We start from the raw sequence: 19396 nt of genomic DNA on the forward strand, positions 1-19396 counted from the left end.
AATGTGGGGACCCGCAACTACGAGGTAATATCTACACCGTAGCGATATCCCCACAGTAGCGAAGTACGGGTTTAAGCGTTTGTGTTTAGTTTTGTTCTGTTCCCAATTTGGTACATTTAAAAAAGATACTTGCCCTAGCCCGTAAGTTTCTCTTGACCCCCACCCAAGTAAATTTTCTGGTAGAAACCCTGCTCAAAACCTTCTGATATCCTCGAAGTTCTAACTATTTGGCTCTATGTTTTAGGACGCAATTCATATCCCTTGTATTGCACACCGCGATTATAAGAGGTTTCTCAAGTTAAGTGCACGATCCAGCATTAAAAGAAAACGTTACCAGTTTTACAAACATTCAACCTTGAAAATGAAGAGGATCACATTGTTTATACTAACCATATTTCATTATTTTCTTCTGAATAAAGCAGGTAGACATTAAGACTATATTTATTTTTAGGTTGGTGAGATCAAGTACGATACATTTATTTAAAAAATTAAATAATTATTTAGCTGGGTATGTACCGATAGTCTAGATCTAGACATCTAGATTCTCGATCTAGAACTAGTCTAGTTATAAGTCTAGATCTATTTACTGTTGTTTTTTTTAAGTTAGCTTTACACTTTACAGTTCAAAAAATTATAATTTGTTTTTTATAAAAAGTAAATATTAGAATCGTAACCAAATGGATGCTGAATTGAGTAACCATATCGATGTGTGAGGTGTGTGACCATATCGATGTGTGAGGTGTGTGACAGACCATATCGATGTGTGAGGTGTGTAATCATATGGATGTGTGAGGTGTGTGACCATATCAATGTGTGAGGTGTGTGACCATATCGATGTGTGAGGTGTGTGACCATATCGATGTGTGAGGTGTGTGACCATATCGATGTGTGAGGTGTGTGACCTTATCGATGTGTGAGGTGTGTGACCATATCGATGTGTGAGGTGTGTGACCATATCGATGTGTGAGGTGTGTGACCATATCGATGTGTGAGGTGTGTGACCATATCGATGTGTGAGGTGTGTGACCATATCGATGTGTGAGGTGTGTGACAGACCATATCGATGTGTGAGGTGTGTGACCATATCGATGTGTGAGGTGTGTGACCATATCGATGTGTGAGGTGTGTGACCATATCGATGTGTGAGGTGTGTGACCATATCGATGTGTGAGGTGTGTGACCATATCGATGTGTGAGGTGTGTAATCATATGGATGTGTGAGGTGTGTGACCATATCGATGTGTGATGTGTGTGACCATATCGATGTGTGAGGTGTGTGACCATATCGATGTGTGAGGTGTGTGACCAAATCGATGTGTGAGGTGTGTGACCATATCGATGTGTGAGGTGTGTGACCATATCGATGTGTGAGGTGTGTGACCATATCGATGTGTGAGGTGTGTGACCATATCGATGTGTGAGGTGTGTGACCATATGGATGTGTGAGGTGTGTGACCATATCGATGTGTGAGGTGTGTGACAGACCATATCGATGTGTGAGGTGTGTGACAGACCATATCGATGTGTGAGGTGTGTGACCATATCGATGTGTGAGGTGTGTGACCATATGGATGTGTGAGGTGTGTGACCATATCGATGTGTGATGTGTGTGAGGTGTGTGACCATATGGATGTGTGAGGTGTGTGACCATATCGATGTGTGATGTGTGTGAGGTGTGTGACCATATCGATGTGTGAGGTGTGTGACAGACCATATCGATGTGTGAGGTGTGTGACCATATGGATGTGTGAGGTGTGTGACCATATGGATGTGTGAGGTGTGTGACCATATCGATGTGTGATGTGTGTGAGGTGTGTGACCATATGGATGTGTGAGGTGTGTGACAGACCATATCGATGTGTGAGGTGTGTGACCATATGGATGTGTGAGGTGTGTGACCATATGGATGTGTGAGGTGTGTGACCATATCGATGTGTGAGGTGTGTGACCATATCGATGTGTGAGGTGTGTGACAGACCATATCGATGTGTGAGGTGTGTGACAGACCATATCGATGTGTGAGGTGTGTGAACATAGCGATGTGTGAGGTGTGTGACCATATGGATGTGTGAGGTGTGTGACCATATGGATGTGTGAGGTGTGTGACCATATCGATGTGTGAGGTGTGTGACAGACCATATCGATGTGTGAGGTGTGTGACCATATGGATGTGTGAGGTGTGTGACCATATCGATGTGTGAGGTGTGTGACCATATCGATGTGTGAGGTGTGTGAACATAGCGATATGTGAGGTGTGTGACCATATCGATGTGTGAGGTGTGTGACCATATCGATGTGTGAGGTGTGTGACCATATCAATGTGTGAGGTGTGTGACCATATCGATGTGTGAGGTGTGTGACCATATCGATGTGTGAGGTGTGTGACCATATCGATGTGTGAGGTGTGTGACCATATCGATGTGTGAGGTGTGTGACCATATCGATGTGTGAGGTGTGTGACCATATCGATGTGTGAGGTGTGTGACCATATCAATGTGTGAGGTGTGTGACCATATCGATGTGTGAGGTGTGTGACCATATCGATGTGTGAGGTGTGTGACCATATCGATGTGTGAGGTGTGTGACCATATCGATGTGTGAGGTGTGTGACCATATCGATGTGTGAGGTGTGTGACCATATCGATGTGTGAGGTGTGTGACCATATCGATGTGTGAGGTGTGTGACCATATCAATGTGTGAGGTGTGTGACCATATCGATGTGTGAGGTGTGTGACCATATCGATGTGTGAGGTGTGTGACCATATCGATGTGTGAGGTGTGTGACCATATCGATGTGTGAGGTGTGTGACCATATCGATGTGTGAGGTGTGTGACCATATCGATGTGTGAGGTGTGTGACCATATCGATGTGTGAGGTGTGTGACCATATGGAAGTGTGAGGTGTGTGACCATATCGATGTGTGAGGTGTGTGACCATATGGATGTGTGAGGTGTGTGACCATAGCGATATGTGAGGTGTGTTACCATATCGATGTGTGAGGTGTGTGACAGACCATATCGATGTGTGAGGTGTGTGACCATATCGATGTGTGAGGTGTGTGACCATATCGATGTGTGAGGTGTGTGACAGACCATATCGATGTGTGAGGTGTGTGACCATATCGATGTGTGAGGTGTGTGACCATATCGATGTGTGAGGTGTGTGACAGACCATATCGATGTGTGAGGTGTGTGACCATATCGATGTGTGAGGTGTGTGACCATATGGATGTGTGAGGTGTGTGACCATATGGATGTGTGAGGTGTGTGACCATATGGATGTGTGAGGTGAGTGACCATATCGATGTGTGAGGTGTGTGATCATATCGATGTGTGAGGTGTGTGATCATATCGATGTGTGAGGTGTGTGAGCATATCGATGTGTGAGGTGTGTGACCATATCGATGTGTGAGGTGTGTGATCATATCGATGTGTGAGGTGTGTGACCATATGGATGTGTGAGGTGTGTGACCATATGGATGTGTGAGGTGTGTGACCATATCGATGTGTGAGGTGTGTGACCATATGGATGTGTGAGGTGTGTGACCATATGGATGTGTGAGGTGTGTGACCATATCGATGTGTGAGGTCTTTGATCATATTGATGTGTGAGGTGTGTGACCATATCGATGTGTGAGGTGTGTGACCATATCGATGTGTGAGGTGTGTGAGCATATCGATGTGTGAGGTGTGTGACAGACCATATCGATGTGTGAGGTGTGTGACCATATGGATGTATGAGGTGTGTCAGGTGTGTGACCATATCGAAGTGTGAAGTGTGTGATCATGTCGAGGTGTGGGGTGTGCGAACATATCGATTAATGTGACGATGTTCAGAACTTAACCACAATGAGTTGGTCCATCCAATTGTTATCTTTAAAACAGACGACGAGATGTTGAAGTTATTGAATGACCCTACATGGCCGTGGTTTGGCGTTAACAATTGTTCAAAAAAATGCGGCAGTCTCTACGGGCCTTGCTTTAACCAGAGGTAAATTGGTAAAAACTACAAAGAATATTTACAAAATTTAATTATACCCATTGGATAGCTTTTGTTTTGTTTCTTGGTGTTAGGTCAAAGTCGATGTTTAATGTAATGGTATTAAACAACAACGATTCGTTTATTTAGGTACTTATCAAATTAGAGTATTGGACTAGAGTTTAGCAGCTTGCCCGGGTCGGTACAGCTCTTAAGTGTTTATCCGAAAACTCCCGAGTTAGAAACCCAAGGACACATAAGGCAGCAACCAGAATAAAAGAAGTGCTGCCTTGTAGTTTATGTTTTGGATAGACAAAGGCTATGGAAGAAAATTTAAAAAAATAAATAAAAAGCAGGCTGAAATCGGAGTCAACGGCTTATTACTTCATTGTGTTGGAGGAACTACCGTCCAACATTACAATTTAGAATGAAGAAGAAGAAGAAATGTTTTGGTCTAAATTTGGCAAGTGAGTTATTGCTGATCATTTTCGATAGATTTCAGATCTGCATTTGTATTAAGTAGCAACTAGACTTTGTATCACCCGATTCATCTTTTAGGATAAGGGTCGATGACAATGTTACTTTGTCGTACGCGTGCCAATAGGGCTGGTAAGTAGGTCACCAATCAGTTCTACGGCTCAATAAAACCTGCATGAGCCGTATAACTGGTTGGTGACCTACTTACCAGCCCTTATAGCGATATCAAGTTTAAAACAAATATTTTGACATTTTACACCTTCTTGTCTTGGAAAAACCCAGTTTTAACATGATAACTTGAGTACAGTTTCAGCAGGCTTCTTTCAACTTTTGAGACATTTGCGGGGAAGCCGAAAGTGGTACTTTTACTCTATTTCCGGTTTCTCAAAAACCTTCAAAATTTCCAAAACTTTTTATCTTATCTCTCGCAACCGTGTGTTTCCTCGAAAAAAAGCGGTTTCGGAAAATATTTACCTGCTATATCTGTAACCTGATTCCAACGTAAGTGACGTCCCAACCCTTACTGTTACATACGAATAAATATAAAGCGAAAGCTTAATTAAGGGACTGATGAAGGGTAAAGAAAAGCGGGGATACTTGTAAAGTCGTGTATTGACTACTGCTACTTTAAAATGTTCATTCAAATCAAAACTTCGTATTCTGTATTTTGATATATTGGTCTATCTGAGAAATCGTTTTAATGTATTTTACTCCTTAGATTTGACTGCATTTAGTATTGATTTTCAATGAAATCTCAGCAAAATCACCCCCCCCCCCCCCTCAACTGTATTGGAATTCGGGCCATTCTTGCGCTTTAACCGTGTCGTCCTTTGAATACATGCCTTGTCTTACGGCAAGAATTCAAATTTTGCCATCTCTTAATATAAAAAAAAAAAGATTTTAAAACATTTACATAACATAATGTCATTAATAAAATGACACTCAATTAAAGAATTTAAAATTCTCTTAGATTGGTTTCGAACCTGTTTGTAATGTTTAAAAATATTTTGTTATATAACAGTTGCTATTGTTGTTGGTGTTTATAGGGGTAATTAATTTATAAAAATCCCTTTTCAGAAGTAACCGCGAATCAATATTTGAACGAGCAGGTCTTCTACCACATGTAAAGCCTTCTCAGGAGATTAAAGTTGTCTTTGAAACGCGTGATGGTAAATATATATATATATATATATATATATATATATATATATATATATATATATATATATATATATATATATATATATATATATATATATATGTATGCGTGTGTTTGCGTGCGTTGTGTGGGTGTGTGTGCGTGCGTACGTACGTGCGTGCGTGCTAGCGTATGTGCGTGCGTATGTGCGTGCGTGCGTATGTGCGTGCGTATGTGCGTGCGTGCGTATGTGCTAGCGTGCGTATGTGCGTGCGTGCGTGTGTATGTGCGTGCTAGTGTGCTAGCGTGCGTATGTGCGTGCGTGTGTGTATGTGTTCGTGCGTGTGTGTATGTGTGTGTGTGCAAGAGGGCATGCGTGTTTTGGTGTGCGGGCGGCGTGAGTGGGTTGGATTGTGTATGCGTTCTTATGTATGTTTGTGTGTGTGTGTGTGCGTGCATGCCATTGCGTGTGTGTATGAACTAGCACACAACACGGCCCAAACTCCCTCTTGAAACCCCGCGTGGAGCGTGAAGAGAATGTGACGCATCACCTGATTATATTTTTTTTTTTGGTGTGTAGAGATGGTGGACGTGTGTGGGAAGGCCCAACACATGGAGGGCTACAAGTTTCAGCTCAACAGACACGGCCGTGTCAGCCGCATATTGCTCGAGGTAAATAAAATGTATCCTTTCAAACCTTACGATCCCTGATCAAGGTAAGAAAGCACCCTTTCGAATCTAACAATCTAAGTTCCTTGCTCAAGATTTTAAAAAGCACCCGACCGAACCTTCCTTTCCATGCTCAAGATAAAAATAAAAAAAATATAAAAACCTTTATAGCAACAAGCTTTTAAATGCACTGAAAATAAAAAGCGGATTTTCTTTCTTTCAGAAAGGCTTTTGTCGCTAAAATATGTAAAAGATCTCATGAGCGACCAAAGCTTTTATTAAAGAAAGCAAATTCGCTATATTTTCTTATTTTCATTGCGTTTAAAACCTTGTTGCTATAAAGGCTTTTTATATTTGTTTTATTCACTATTGTTTAGTGATTTCTAGATCTAATTGATGAAGTTGACGACTGAAAACATTTGCTTTAAAACGCCATCAGTAGCTCACGATATCTAAATGATGATTATCTGCACAGTGAAAAGCAGCCTTCGGGAACCACAATTTATAGACAACCGCAAGCTGATAAAGAAAAGGGGCTACAGGACATTACCCCCCTGGATATTCCCCCCCCCCCCCACGGACATTTCCCCCCCCCCCCCCGTATTTATTCACCGGAGCAATTACCCCCTGTCAATTACCCCCCCCCCCCCACCCCGGGGAATTACCCCCCCCCCCCCCTTCCCCCCTCTCAAGTTAAAATCCTAACTCTAATTAGAATTTTATACCTATATACTACTTTAATCCAAACCTTAAGAAAAAGACCAAAACCTAAGCATCCACCTTAGCCTAAAACTTCACACAAAACCAAAACCAAAGCTAGACACAACCCTAACCCTAAAACTAGCTCTAACCCTAATCTTAACCCTAACCCTAGCCCTAAAACCTAACCCTAAACCTAAACCTAGCCCTAACCCTAGCCCTAAAACCTAGCCCTAACCCTAACTCTAACCCTGTCGGGGGGGGGGGTAATGTCCTACTGGGCGGGGGTAATTGACAGGGGGGTAATTACTCTGGGGGTAATGTCGGGGGGATATCCGGGGGTAATTGACAGGAGGGAAATGCCCTGTTCCCAGAAAAGGGTAGTTCTTAATTCCCTTACTTTCAAATCGTTTAAAAAATATATTATCTGCCCCTAATAGCCTTTACTTGATCGAACGGCCTTAAGATTGTAAACATTCGGCGGTATATGTCCCATTAGTTTCGAAACCGTTTAATTAATTTTTAATGACTAATACAATGAAATTTAAAAAAAAAAGATGTTCATGCATGGTCATCGAAGTATTTAAAAGAAGTTGCTGCATTAGAAGTTGTTCAAATTGAGCTACAAGATTTGCCACAAAACAACAGACTTTGGGAACTAAATAAAAGCTTGTAAAAAGCACCCTTTCTAACTTTACTTTCAATACTCAAGATAAAAAAGCACACTTTCTAACCTTAGTTTCCATACTCAAGATAAAAAAAGCAGCCTTTCGAACCTTACTTTCCACACTCAACCTTAATTTCCATGCTCTAGATAAAACAAGCAGTCTTTCGATCCTTACTTTCCATGCTCAAGATAAATAAAGCACCTTTTCGAACCTTACTTTCCATGCTTAACTTAAGATTTTAAAAAAGCAGCCTTTCGAAACTTACTTTCTATGCTCAAGGTCCATTTTCAATGTGGCTTCAATATAATACCGAATTATTTAAATTATTACTATCTATACAACTTCTACACATAAGCATAGAGAAATAGGGCTGGTAAGTAGGTCATCAACCAGTTCTGTGGCTCATTGAGCCGTATAACTGGCTGGTGACCTACTTACCAGCCCTATAAGCGTCCAATTTCGTATTATTTCCTGTATTGCTACAAATAGCAAGTAACAAGCACTTTTAGGTCGTAATTTTTAAATTAAAATGTTTGTCTTTTTTTTTTAAATTAAAGGGGATATGCTCAGTAAAAAATCACCAAATTCCTGGTTTTTCGTCATAATACGTTTCTTGCACTTTAGAATTCTTTGTCCATTTTTTGTATAAAGAAAATAATAACTTTAATAAGGAAAAAAATTGTCTGTGTTTAAAATACCATTTTTATGACCCTATTAATTAAAAAATAATCAATTTTTCCCAGTCTTACAATCTCTCTAAGAAAATTTTTATATCCGTCATTATATTGTATTTGGCATCATTGGAAAACTACTTTTCATGTATTCGATAATCGAATTTTCCGCAACCTGGAAAACACCCAAAGCTTACAATCGGCTTTACAAATTACACAGATTCGGTATTTTCATGACATACTTTTCGTTACTTTTTGCTCTTTTTCTCAATTCGCAGTTTTTTATCACTAAAAAGCCTACAACTTTTTTTATTGATTAAACAATGCCCTCTATATTTTCAGTTATTGTTCTTCGTGCAAAAATAAAACTTTTATCATGAGGGAATTTTGATGACTTTTATTGAAAAAAGGTTTATGGTAAATAATATGCAAATTTTGAAACTTTTGAATACTAAAAAGGGTACGATTTTTCAGACCTTGTAAAATTCTGACCAGTAGCTCTTTCAAAAAGTTGTCGTGGCGAAAGTTTTAATATATACTGAAATATAAGCCGTTTAAATTTGATTGCTATAAATGCATAAATAAAAAAGCCTTAACGTTTAAAATGTACCAAAAAATTCATAATGGCAGAGTTACTTTTTGGGTTTTTATGATAACCAACATTTTTTTACAACTCTTTTTGCTGTTTAATACTTACTTTCGTGTACCAAATATGGTAAAAGTATTCAAAAGGCTTTAGATCTTAAATTGTAAAAAATAGAAAAAAAAATAAACAGGGAGTGGTCTCCTCTAAACTTTCTCGAATACTCTTAAATAAAACAATAGGGGAAGGCAACTCGGGAAACAGACATGAATTTTAAGCCATTTTTAATTACCTAAACTTTTAAAAATAGAATAAAATCTCGTAGAAAAAAGAATTGCACACCAAGTGAACGCAAAACAAATTATGTATAATAGTGCGGAATATTATAAGTACTTTATAAATTCAAATGCATTTTTTTAGAAATAGCGAAAATTACTACTTCCGGTCAACGGAAATTACTCAAAATTTGACGGAAGGCAGAGAATTAGATATGTTACTTACTTGTCAAATTTCATTTATCTGTCTAAAGAGTACTTAAGTTATAGGCTTTTCAAAAATTGAAAGTAGAAAAAGTTCCACTTCCGGTTATCGGAAATCGCTCAAAAGTTGATACGGATCTACGATTTTAATATAATTCTTATATATAAAATTTCATTAACCTAACTGTAACGTTACTCAAGTTATCGTGTTTATAACCACACACACACACACACACATACACACATACTGACAAGATTGCAAAACTATGTTTTTCCAACTCAGGGAGGTGTAAAACGTCGAGATTTGCAATAATCTCGATTTTTTTTTTGCACGATTACAAGACTCTATAGGCCTACCTCGTATATACGAGAAAGAAAAAACTGAGCATATCCCCTTAAAATGCTGCAAGTGGCGTCATCATACAAATTATTGTATTAGTAAGTTTATGCATATTGTGCGTTATAACGTGTCTTGAGTATGTCTACATCTGGTTTAGATTAAACAAGATTTTTGTGTGTCTTAGGTCTAATTCTGGTTATTGTCACCCCCCCCCCCCCCAATACCCCACCAGCTGGGTGCCGAGATCTACAGGAACCAGCCGAGCATAACCTGGCCGGTGGAAGAGAATGAAACCTACAACGTTCTCCTATGGGATGTAGGGCAAATGAAAATCCGAGGATTTTGGTATAACGTACACAAAGTCAACGAAACAATGAAAGGCTTTGTATGTCTTTTTTTTCTAAATTTAGGTTTTAACACTATTGTAACTTCAAACTTCATTTTTTTGTTGTTTTTTTTTATTTATAAGAAAAGGGACTGAAAATATTGTTTTTCTCAAAGATAAATACAAAATATTGATAGTAATGGCCGTTTACGACTGCTAACTCGAAAATCTTTTGTTCGGGTCCCGAGGTAATTGAAACAGATGCACTCTACTTCATCTGCCCCATGTGTCTTGGGCGAAAACGGAAGAAGATGGTGAATTGATGAATATTAACGACCTATAGTGCATCTATATAAAATAATTCATTCTGTATTACATTCAGAGGCGTAGCGACCCTTTCTGGCGCCCGGGGACATACTTTCAATTTGGCGCCCCCCTCGGGAGCAAATTTTCGATTTGCACCCCCCCCCCCTCGAACTTTTCATTTGCACCCCCCCCCCTCAAACTTTCGATTTGCACCCCCCCTCGAACTTTTCATTTGCACCCCCCCTCAAACTTTCAATTTGGCGCCCCCCCCTAAGGTCGGCGCCCGGGGACATATGTCCCCCCCCGCCCCCCCCCCCCCCCCTCGCTACACCTCTGACATTACATCCGAAAAAAATTGTCCAAGAAATAACCTTCCAAGTACACAGAGATCCTGAAGTGAAAAAACGCTACCTCAAAACAGCCTTTCTAATAGTGTTTCTCATTCTGACAGACTTTTTTCTCCGGAGGGGAACTTGAAATTTTCATTGTGGGCGGGGTGGGGGGGGGGGGGAGGGGTGAGACTAAAATTTCCGGGTGGGGGGGAGGACTGGTAAAGGTATGTATTTTCTATATAAATTCTAGAGATGCTTGAAGGAAACTGCTGTTTAAATCACCAACTACCTGATGTTAAGTTTTTTGCTGTGAATAATTTTTTTTTAAATTTTCACTTAGAAATATATGTAATAGAAAATATTTTTAAGGATGGATTAATTTGAATATTTTGTTTTTAATATTTATATGTATTAGAAAATATTTTAAAGGATGGATTAATTTGAATATTTCGTTTTTCAATTTTATTATTAAACTTTCACTTAAAAATATATTTAATATTAAATATTTTTTAATGATAGATTAATTTGAACATTTTATTTTTCAATTTTTTAAACTAAACTTTCACTCAAAAATATATGTATTAGAAAATATTTTTAAAGATGGATGAATATATAACGAGACACGTTTCACGCAGGCTGGGTACATGTACTCACCACCCGCCAACCCAGTCAGGGTCGTGAACCCTATCCTCGTCATCGTCTACAGGCGACAGTACTCCCCCACATTCAATTTTCTCCTTATGGGATGCCCTTCCAGTGCTTCAGCAGAAGATTGCCGCTTTACTGTGTTTTTTGAAATGCTGTCTTGGAAATGTGAGTTTTTATCTTAGTATCTGACACATTTATCGTGAGTTGAGGTCAACAGATCAACAGATCTTTAAAAAAATGTGCGTACTTTTAGAATAGGGCCATAAAAAAGTTAATTAATTTATACGAGCCGACCCGCTGCGTATCATACGCCGCTATTTAGTTGTATTTTTTTCTAATTTTCAGTAATTAATAATTTGTGAATTCGACAGTACCAATGCTGCCACTGAAAATATTTGCTTAAAAACACTAAACTTCCTCCCCCCCCCCCCCCCCACGTGAAAGCAGCCTCCTCTTAGTTACCTCCTCTAAGTTTAAAATCGTTTCAAACTAAATTATCTGCCACTAATAACCGTCACCAAACCCGTCTCTATGATTGTAAAATGTAAACAGCGTGACCACAGCTCACCAGATCATGTGAGGGGGTGGGGGGTGGGGGTGGTAGCGATAGAGAAGAAGAGAGGGGATTGTAAGGCGCGCTTGCAGCTTGTTTTCTAACGGCTCCCAGAAGAGAATTATATATATAGATAACCCGGTTGCAACAAAAGTGCCACACCCCTTACTGTTGTAAAAGAGGGTACGAGAAAGATTTTGGGAGATCACACGGTTGTATTTAACACTTGCATGCCTTTATCCAGACATCACATTTTTTTCGTGTCTTTATTTCCTAGTTAACGCAGTGTTTCTTCCAGGCACCTTTTCCTGGTAATCAAGTGCCCTTCCGGAGAAAAAGTCTCGAAGAAACACTGGTTAATAAGGCTTTGGATAAACCTTCCTATGAAAAAAAAACTAAAGCAGAAAGTAGTGTCCAAAGAGTTGATCGGTAAATGCTGAATGTTCTTCTGAAATAAACATAGACCTAAAAGATCTTGAGTTCCTTTATCATACTATTATCATCTATTGATAAACGTGTGTAAAGTAAGCTACGCGGTCCATTGGACAGATAGAGTTCATCTGTTTCTATAAGAATAAAGATTGTGGTCAGTTCTATACATAACCTCCACTTACTTTCCCTAATCTAAGTTAGAGCAAAGGGATACTCAAGCACGTCCTATGGATTTAAGCCGTTTAGATCTTTATGGGTTCCTAAAAACAACTGATATCTTAAAAGCCAAATATTAATTGATATGATAAATTGAGATTATAATACCTCTATCTAATCTCTCGCAGGTATTGTAGGCATACAAGTCTACTATACAGATGGTAGCTCTCTTTATGAACAATATCGTGCCTGTATGGAGAGCACGATCTGTTCGTCACAATGTGTTGCCAGGTACCGACAGTGTAAGTTTTCTGTAATCGGCAGTATACATTTTCTGTTTACTGCAGTATACATTTTCTGTTTACTGCAGTATACATTTTTTGTTTACTGCAGTATACATTTTCTGTTTACTGCAGTATACATTTTCTGTTTACTGCAGTATACATTTTCTGTTTACTGCAGTATACATTTTCTGTTTACTGCAGTATACATTTTCTGTTTACTGCAGTATACATTTTCTGTTTACGGCAGTATACATTTTCTGTTTACTGCAGTATACATTTTCTGTTAACTTCAGTATACATTTTCTGTTTACTGCAGTATACATTTTTTGTTTACGGTAGTATACATTTTCTGTTTACTGCAGTATACATTTTCTGTAATCGGCAGTATACATTTTCTGTTTACTGCAGTATACATTTTCTGTTTACTGCAGTATACATTTTCTGTTTACTGCAGTATACATTTTCTGTTTACTGCAGTATACATTTTCTGTTTACTGCAGTATACATTTTCTGTTTACTGCAGTATACATTTTCTGTTTACTGCAGTATACATTTTCTGTAATCGGCAGTATACATTTTCTGTTTACTGCAGTATACATTTTCTGTTTACTGCAGTATACATTTTCTGTTTACTGCAGTATACATTTTCTGTTTACTGCAGTATACATTTTCTGTTTACTGCAGTATACATTTTCTGTTAACTTCAGTATACATTTTCTGTTTACTGCAGTATACATTTTTTGTTTACGGCAGTATACATTTTCTGTTTACTGCAGTATACATTTTCTGTAATCGGCAGTATACATTTTTTGTTTACGGCAGTATACATTTTCTGTAAGCGGCAGTATACATTTTCTGTTTACTGCAGTATACATTTTTTGTTTACTGCAGTATACATTTTCTGTTTACTGCAGTATACATTTTCTGTTAACTTCAGTATACATTTTCTGTTTACTGCAGTATACATTTTTTGTTTACGGCAGTATACATTTTCTGTTTACTGCAGTATACATTTTCTGTAATCGGCAGTATACATTTTTTGTTTACGGCAGTATACATTTTCTGTTTACTGCAGTATACATTTTCTGTAATCGGCAGTATACATTTTTTGTTTACGGCAGTATACATTTTCTGTAAGCGGCAGTATACATTTTCTGTTTACTGCAGTATACATTTTTTGTTTACTGCAGTATACATTTTCTGTTTACTGCAGTATACATTTTCTGTTAACTTCAGTATACATTTTCTGTTTACTGCAGTATACATTTTTTGTTTACGGTAGTATACATTTTCTGTTTACTGCAGTATACATTTTCTGTAATCGGCAGTATACATTTTCTGTTTACTGCAGTATACATTTTCTGTTTACTGCAGTATACATTTTCTGTTTACTGCAGTATACATTTTCTGTTTACTGCAGTATACATTTTCTGTTTACTGCAGTATACATTTTCTGTAATCGGCAGTATACATTTTCTGTTTACTGCAGTATACATTTTCTGTAATCGGCAGTATATATTTTCTGTTTACTGCAGTATACATTTTCTGTTTACTGCAGTATACATTTTCTGTTTACTGCAGTATACATTTTCTGTTTACTGCAGTATACATTTTCTGTTTACTGCAGTATACATTTTCTGTTTACTGCAGTATACATTTTCTGTTTACTGCAGTATACATTTTCTATTTACTGCAGTATACATTTTCTGTTTACTGCAGTATACATTTTCTTTTTACGGCAGTATACATTTTCTGTTTACTGCAGTGTACATTTTCTGTTAACTTCAGTATACATTTTCTGTTTACTGCAGTATACATTTTCTGTTTACTGCAGTATACATTTTCTGTTTACTGCAGTATACATTTTCTGTTTACTGCAGTATACATTTTTTGTTTACTGCAGTATACATTTTCTGTTTACGGCAGTATACATTTTCTGTTTACTGCAGTATACATTTTCTGTAATCGGCAGTATACAATTTTTGTTTACGGCAGTATACATTTTCTGTTTACTGCAGTATACATTTTCTGTAATCGGCAGTATACATTTTTTGTTTACGGCAGAATACATTTTCTGTTTACTGCAGTATACATTTTCTGTTTACGGCAGTATACTATTTCTGTTAACTTCAGTATACATTTTCTGTTTACTGCAGTCTACATTTTCTGTTTACTGCAGTATACATTTTCTGTAATCGTCAGTATACATTTTTTGTTTACGGCAGTATACATCTGTTTACTGCAGTATACATTTTCTGTAATCGGCAGTATACATTTTTTGTTTACGGCAGTATACATTTTCTGTTTACTGCAGTATACATTTTCTGTTTACTGCAGTATACATTTTTTGTTTACTGCAGTATATATTTTCTGTTTACTGCAGTATACATTTTCTGTTTACTGCAGTATACATTTTCTGTAATCGGCAGTATACATTTTCTGTAATCGGCAGTATACATTTTCTGTTTACTGCAGTATACATTTTCTGTTTACTGCAGTATACATTTTCTGTTTACTGCAGTATACATTTTCTGTTTACGGCATACATTTTTTTAACGGCAGTGTAAATTATTATAAACGGCAGTATGAATTTTCTATTAACTTCAGTATCAATTTTCTATTAACGGCAGTATAAATTTTCTATTAACGGTAGTATAAATTTTCTATTAACGGCAGTATAAATTTTCTATTAACGGCAGTATAAATTTTCTATTAACGGCAGTATACATTTTCTATTAACTTCAGTATAAATTTTCTATTAACGGCAGTATAAATTTTCTATTAACGGCAGTATAAATTTTCTATTAACGGCAGTATAAATTTTCTATTAACGGCAGTATAAATTTTCTATTAACTTCAGTATAAATTTTCTATTAACGGCAGTATAAATTTTCTATTAACGGCAGTATAAATTTTCTATTAACGGCAGTATAAACTTTTTGTAAACGGCAGTATACATTTTCTTTGAACGGCAGTATAAATTTTCTGTTAACGGCACTATAAACTTTTTGTAAACGGCAGTATACATTTTCTTTGAACGGCAGTATACACTCTTTGTAAACGGCAGCATACATTTTCTGTAGGTTATTACTTAACGCCTCGTCGATGCTTTACATTTCAACCTTACTTTACTAATGTGTCGACAGGAGTTGAAGCTATACAAATCTGCGTCGTCTAAATTTAACTTGAACTCCGTAATAATAGGAAAACAAATATTTTATTGAATTTTGTGTTCAGATTTTTAATTTGATAAAGATTACATAGTTTTCTTAAAAGTAATAAGCACTCGATTCGATTTTTTAAAATAAAAAATTCTAATTGTTTTTGTGTTTTATGAAAATCAAAATACAGACGCAGCAGAGATTAAACCTCAGATAACATTCTTGAACTTTAACCCGGAAGATATAAACACATACGTGAACTTGTTCTTCTTCGCGCTTTTCACCAGGACTGTACCGTATAGAACCTCGGCATGCGAGTCTCGAGTGGTTGCCAGGTAAGTTGAATAGGGCGGAATGACCCAGGGTTAGTAGGACTGAATGACCCAGGGTTAGTAGGACTGAATGACCCAGGGTTAGTAGGACTGAATGACCCAGGGTTAGTAGGACTGAATGACCCAGGGTTAGTAGGACTGAATGAGCCAGGTTCACCGACTGAATGACCCAGGGTTAGTAGTACTGAATGACCCAGGGTTAGTAGGACTGAATGACCCAGGTTCACCGACTGAATGACCCAGGGTTAGTAGTACTGAATGACCCAGGGTTAGTTAGTAGGACTGAATGACCCAGGGTTAGTAGGACTAAATGACCCAGGGTTAGTAGGACTAAATGATCCAGGGTTAGTAGGACTAAATGACCCAGGGTTAGTAGGACTGAATGACCCAGGGTTAGTAGGACTGAATGACCCAGGTTCACCGACTGAATGACCCAGGGTTAGTAGGACTGAATGACCCAGGGTTAGTAGGACTGAATGACCCAGGGTTAGTATGACTGAATGACCCAGGGTTAGTAGGACTGAATGACCCAGGGTTAGTAGAACTGAATGACCCAGGGTTAGTAGGACTGAATGACCCAGGGTTAGTAGGACTGAATGACCCAGGGTTAGTAGGACTGAATGACCCAGGTTAGTAGGACTGAATGACACAGGGTTAGTAAGACTGAATGACCCAGGGTTAGTAGGACTGAATGACCCAGGGTTAGTAGTACTGAATGACCCAGGGTTAGTAGGACTGAATGACCCAGGTTCACCGACTGAATGACCCAGGGTTAGTAGGACTGAATGACCCAGGGTTAGTAGGACTGAATGACCCAGGGTTAGTAGGACTGAATGACCCAGGGTTAGTAGGACTGAATGACCCAGGTTAGTAGGACTGAATGACCCAGGGTTAGTAGGACTAATGACCCAGGGTTAGTAGTACTGAATGGCCCAGGGTTAGTCGGACTGAATGACCCAGGTTCACCGACTGAATGACCCAGGGTCAGTAGGACTGAATGACCCAGGGTTAGTAGGACTGAATGACCCAGGGTTAGTAGGACTGAATGACCCAGGGTTAGTAGGACTGAATGACACAGGGTTAGTAGGACTGAATGACCCAGGTTCACCGACTGAATGACCCAGGGTTAGTAGGACTGAATGACCCAGGGTTAGTAGTACTGAATGACCCAGGGTTAGTAGGACTGAATGGCCCAGGGTCAGTAGGACTGAATGACCCAGGGTTAGTAGGACTGAATGACCCAGGGTTAGTAGGACTGAATGACCCAGGGTTAGTAGGACTGAATGACCCAGGGTTAGTAGGACTGAATGACCCAGGGTTAGTAGGACTGAATGACCCAGGGTTAGTAGGACTGAATGACCCAGGGTTAGTAGGACTGAATGACCCAGGGTTAGTAGGACTGAATGACCCAGGTTCACCGACTGAATGACCCAGGGTTATAAAAACTAGCCAGCTGACTCTATTAGTGCTAGTCAGAGGCGTAGCGACCCTTCCCGGCGCCCGGAGCAGACTTTCGATTTGCAAACCCCCCCCCCCCCCCTTCCTCCCCTTCAAACTGTTTTTCCAACCCATTTTGGCACCCCTTAAGGTCGGCGCCCAGGGACATAAGTATATATATATATATATATATATATATATATATATATATATATATATATATATATATATATATATATATATATATGTATATATATATATATATATATATATATATATATATATATATATATATATATATATATATATATATATGTATATATATATATGTATATGTATATATATATATATATATATATATATATATATATATATATATATATATATATATATATATATATATATATATATATATATATATATATATATATGTGTGTGTGTGTGTCTAAGTTTTTCTTCTGTTTTCTATGTGTATGTGATCATCAGGGCATTTGAGTTCCGCCCTCGACCGGGAGACAACTATCAAGTCGACAGTAACATGAAGATATCGGACATATACAAGTTGCATTACTGGAGACTAAATATCGAAATAGCTGTCACTCACTATTATTATGGAGGTATTCATTTTTATCATTTATTATTTAACTGTATCATAGATGAACGTATTCTTTTTTTTTTCTTTTTTGGTAACTAAATAGCAAAAATAAAAATCGCATTTATTTTTCTGAAATGCCGTCCATAGATAATATTTAATGACAACTACAAAAAAAATTATTGTAATTAAATACATTTTCGTTGGTCTCCTGATACTGTTCCTATAATTTATCTGTAGCCCTATAATATCCCTAATTCTAAATATAATACTTTAGAAAGACTTCATTCGATTGTTTTTTTAATTTGGTTAACATTTATACAAAACTACATTACTTCAACAAAAAAAAACTAGCCCCACAAATAACACGTCAGTTGCCTATAGGGTTTCTTTCGGGCAATCGGAGCCCATCCACCGCCCCAATCCCACCAATCCCATCCCCCCTCCCTTACCTGGAAGTTTCAAATGCCCCTCGGGTATGTCTTTGGGGAAAGGGGGTGGGGAGGGGGACTAGGTAGAAAAAGTATATATTTTATATAGAAAATATATACTTCTATCAGTGTCCTCCCCCTCTCCCCCCCTCCCCTCGCCCTTTGAGAAAGTTTAAGGTGCCCCCTTCCCGAGAAAAAAATTCCGAAAGAAAGACTGCCTTCGGGGAGAAAATGACTGGAAAAAAAACATTTTTAGGAATAGGGGTGGGGCCAATCTTTTGTGACTAGAGCGGAAAGGTGGGGAGGGGGAGGGGGGCTACTTCTGACAAATGTGTCGTAGAATGCATATCTTTTTCAAGAAAAAAAATAACATAGTGCTTCAGCATTATTTTTTTATTTTATTAATTTATCCGGGTATGGCGGATCTCCGAAATGTCTCTTCACAGAGATTTTGGCTGTTGGTGTAACGACGTGTGGCAATTAGGTTGGGGGGGGGGTAGAAATCCTCCTAACAGCCTGGTGTGGTTTATTGACCAAGCCTAACATTCAAACTTTCCCCAGTACTGGCCAGGTACTACTCTGTCCTGGTGGTGTCCCCTGATGGGCACGTGACCGAGGGTCCCCACGTGCACCCAGCAGGGCACATGTTTTATGCCAACATAAGGGCGCCACGTGAGTACATGTTTACTCAAATAGACGAAGA

At 38.3% G+C, this 19396-nt stretch overlaps 1 protein-coding gene across 2 annotated transcripts in view; it reads left to right on the forward strand.

The window, feature by feature from the left end:
• The first annotated feature begins 346 nt into the window (after positions 1-346).
• The window catches only part of LOC131954415 (uncharacterized), a 28182-nt gene continuing 9132 nt past the window's right edge, over positions 347-19396 (forward strand). For both annotated transcript variants that reach the window (XM_059318076.1, XM_059318075.1), the window contains exons 1-10: positions 347-422; positions 3887-3992; positions 5535-5626; positions 6176-6267; positions 9937-10089; positions 11303-11480; positions 12645-12758; positions 16092-16236; positions 18157-18287; positions 19255-19365. In XM_059318076.1, the coding sequence (XP_059174059.1) occupies positions 362-422; positions 3887-3992; positions 5535-5626; positions 6176-6267; positions 9937-10089; positions 11303-11480; positions 12645-12758; positions 16092-16236; positions 18157-18287; positions 19255-19365 (1183 nt within the window). In that variant the 5' untranslated portion in view covers positions 347-361. The remainder of the gene's footprint in view (positions 423-3886; positions 3993-5534; positions 5627-6175; positions 6268-9936; positions 10090-11302; positions 11481-12644; positions 12759-16091; positions 16237-18156; positions 18288-19254; positions 19366-19396) is intronic.

Source organism: Physella acuta, unplaced genomic scaffold (genome assembly GCF_028476545.2).
Source record: "Physella acuta isolate Inbredline_101_S28 unplaced genomic scaffold, ASM2847654v3 ptg000997l, whole genome shotgun sequence".
NCBI classification, from domain to species: domain Eukaryota; kingdom Metazoa; phylum Mollusca; class Gastropoda; family Physidae; genus Physella; species Physella acuta.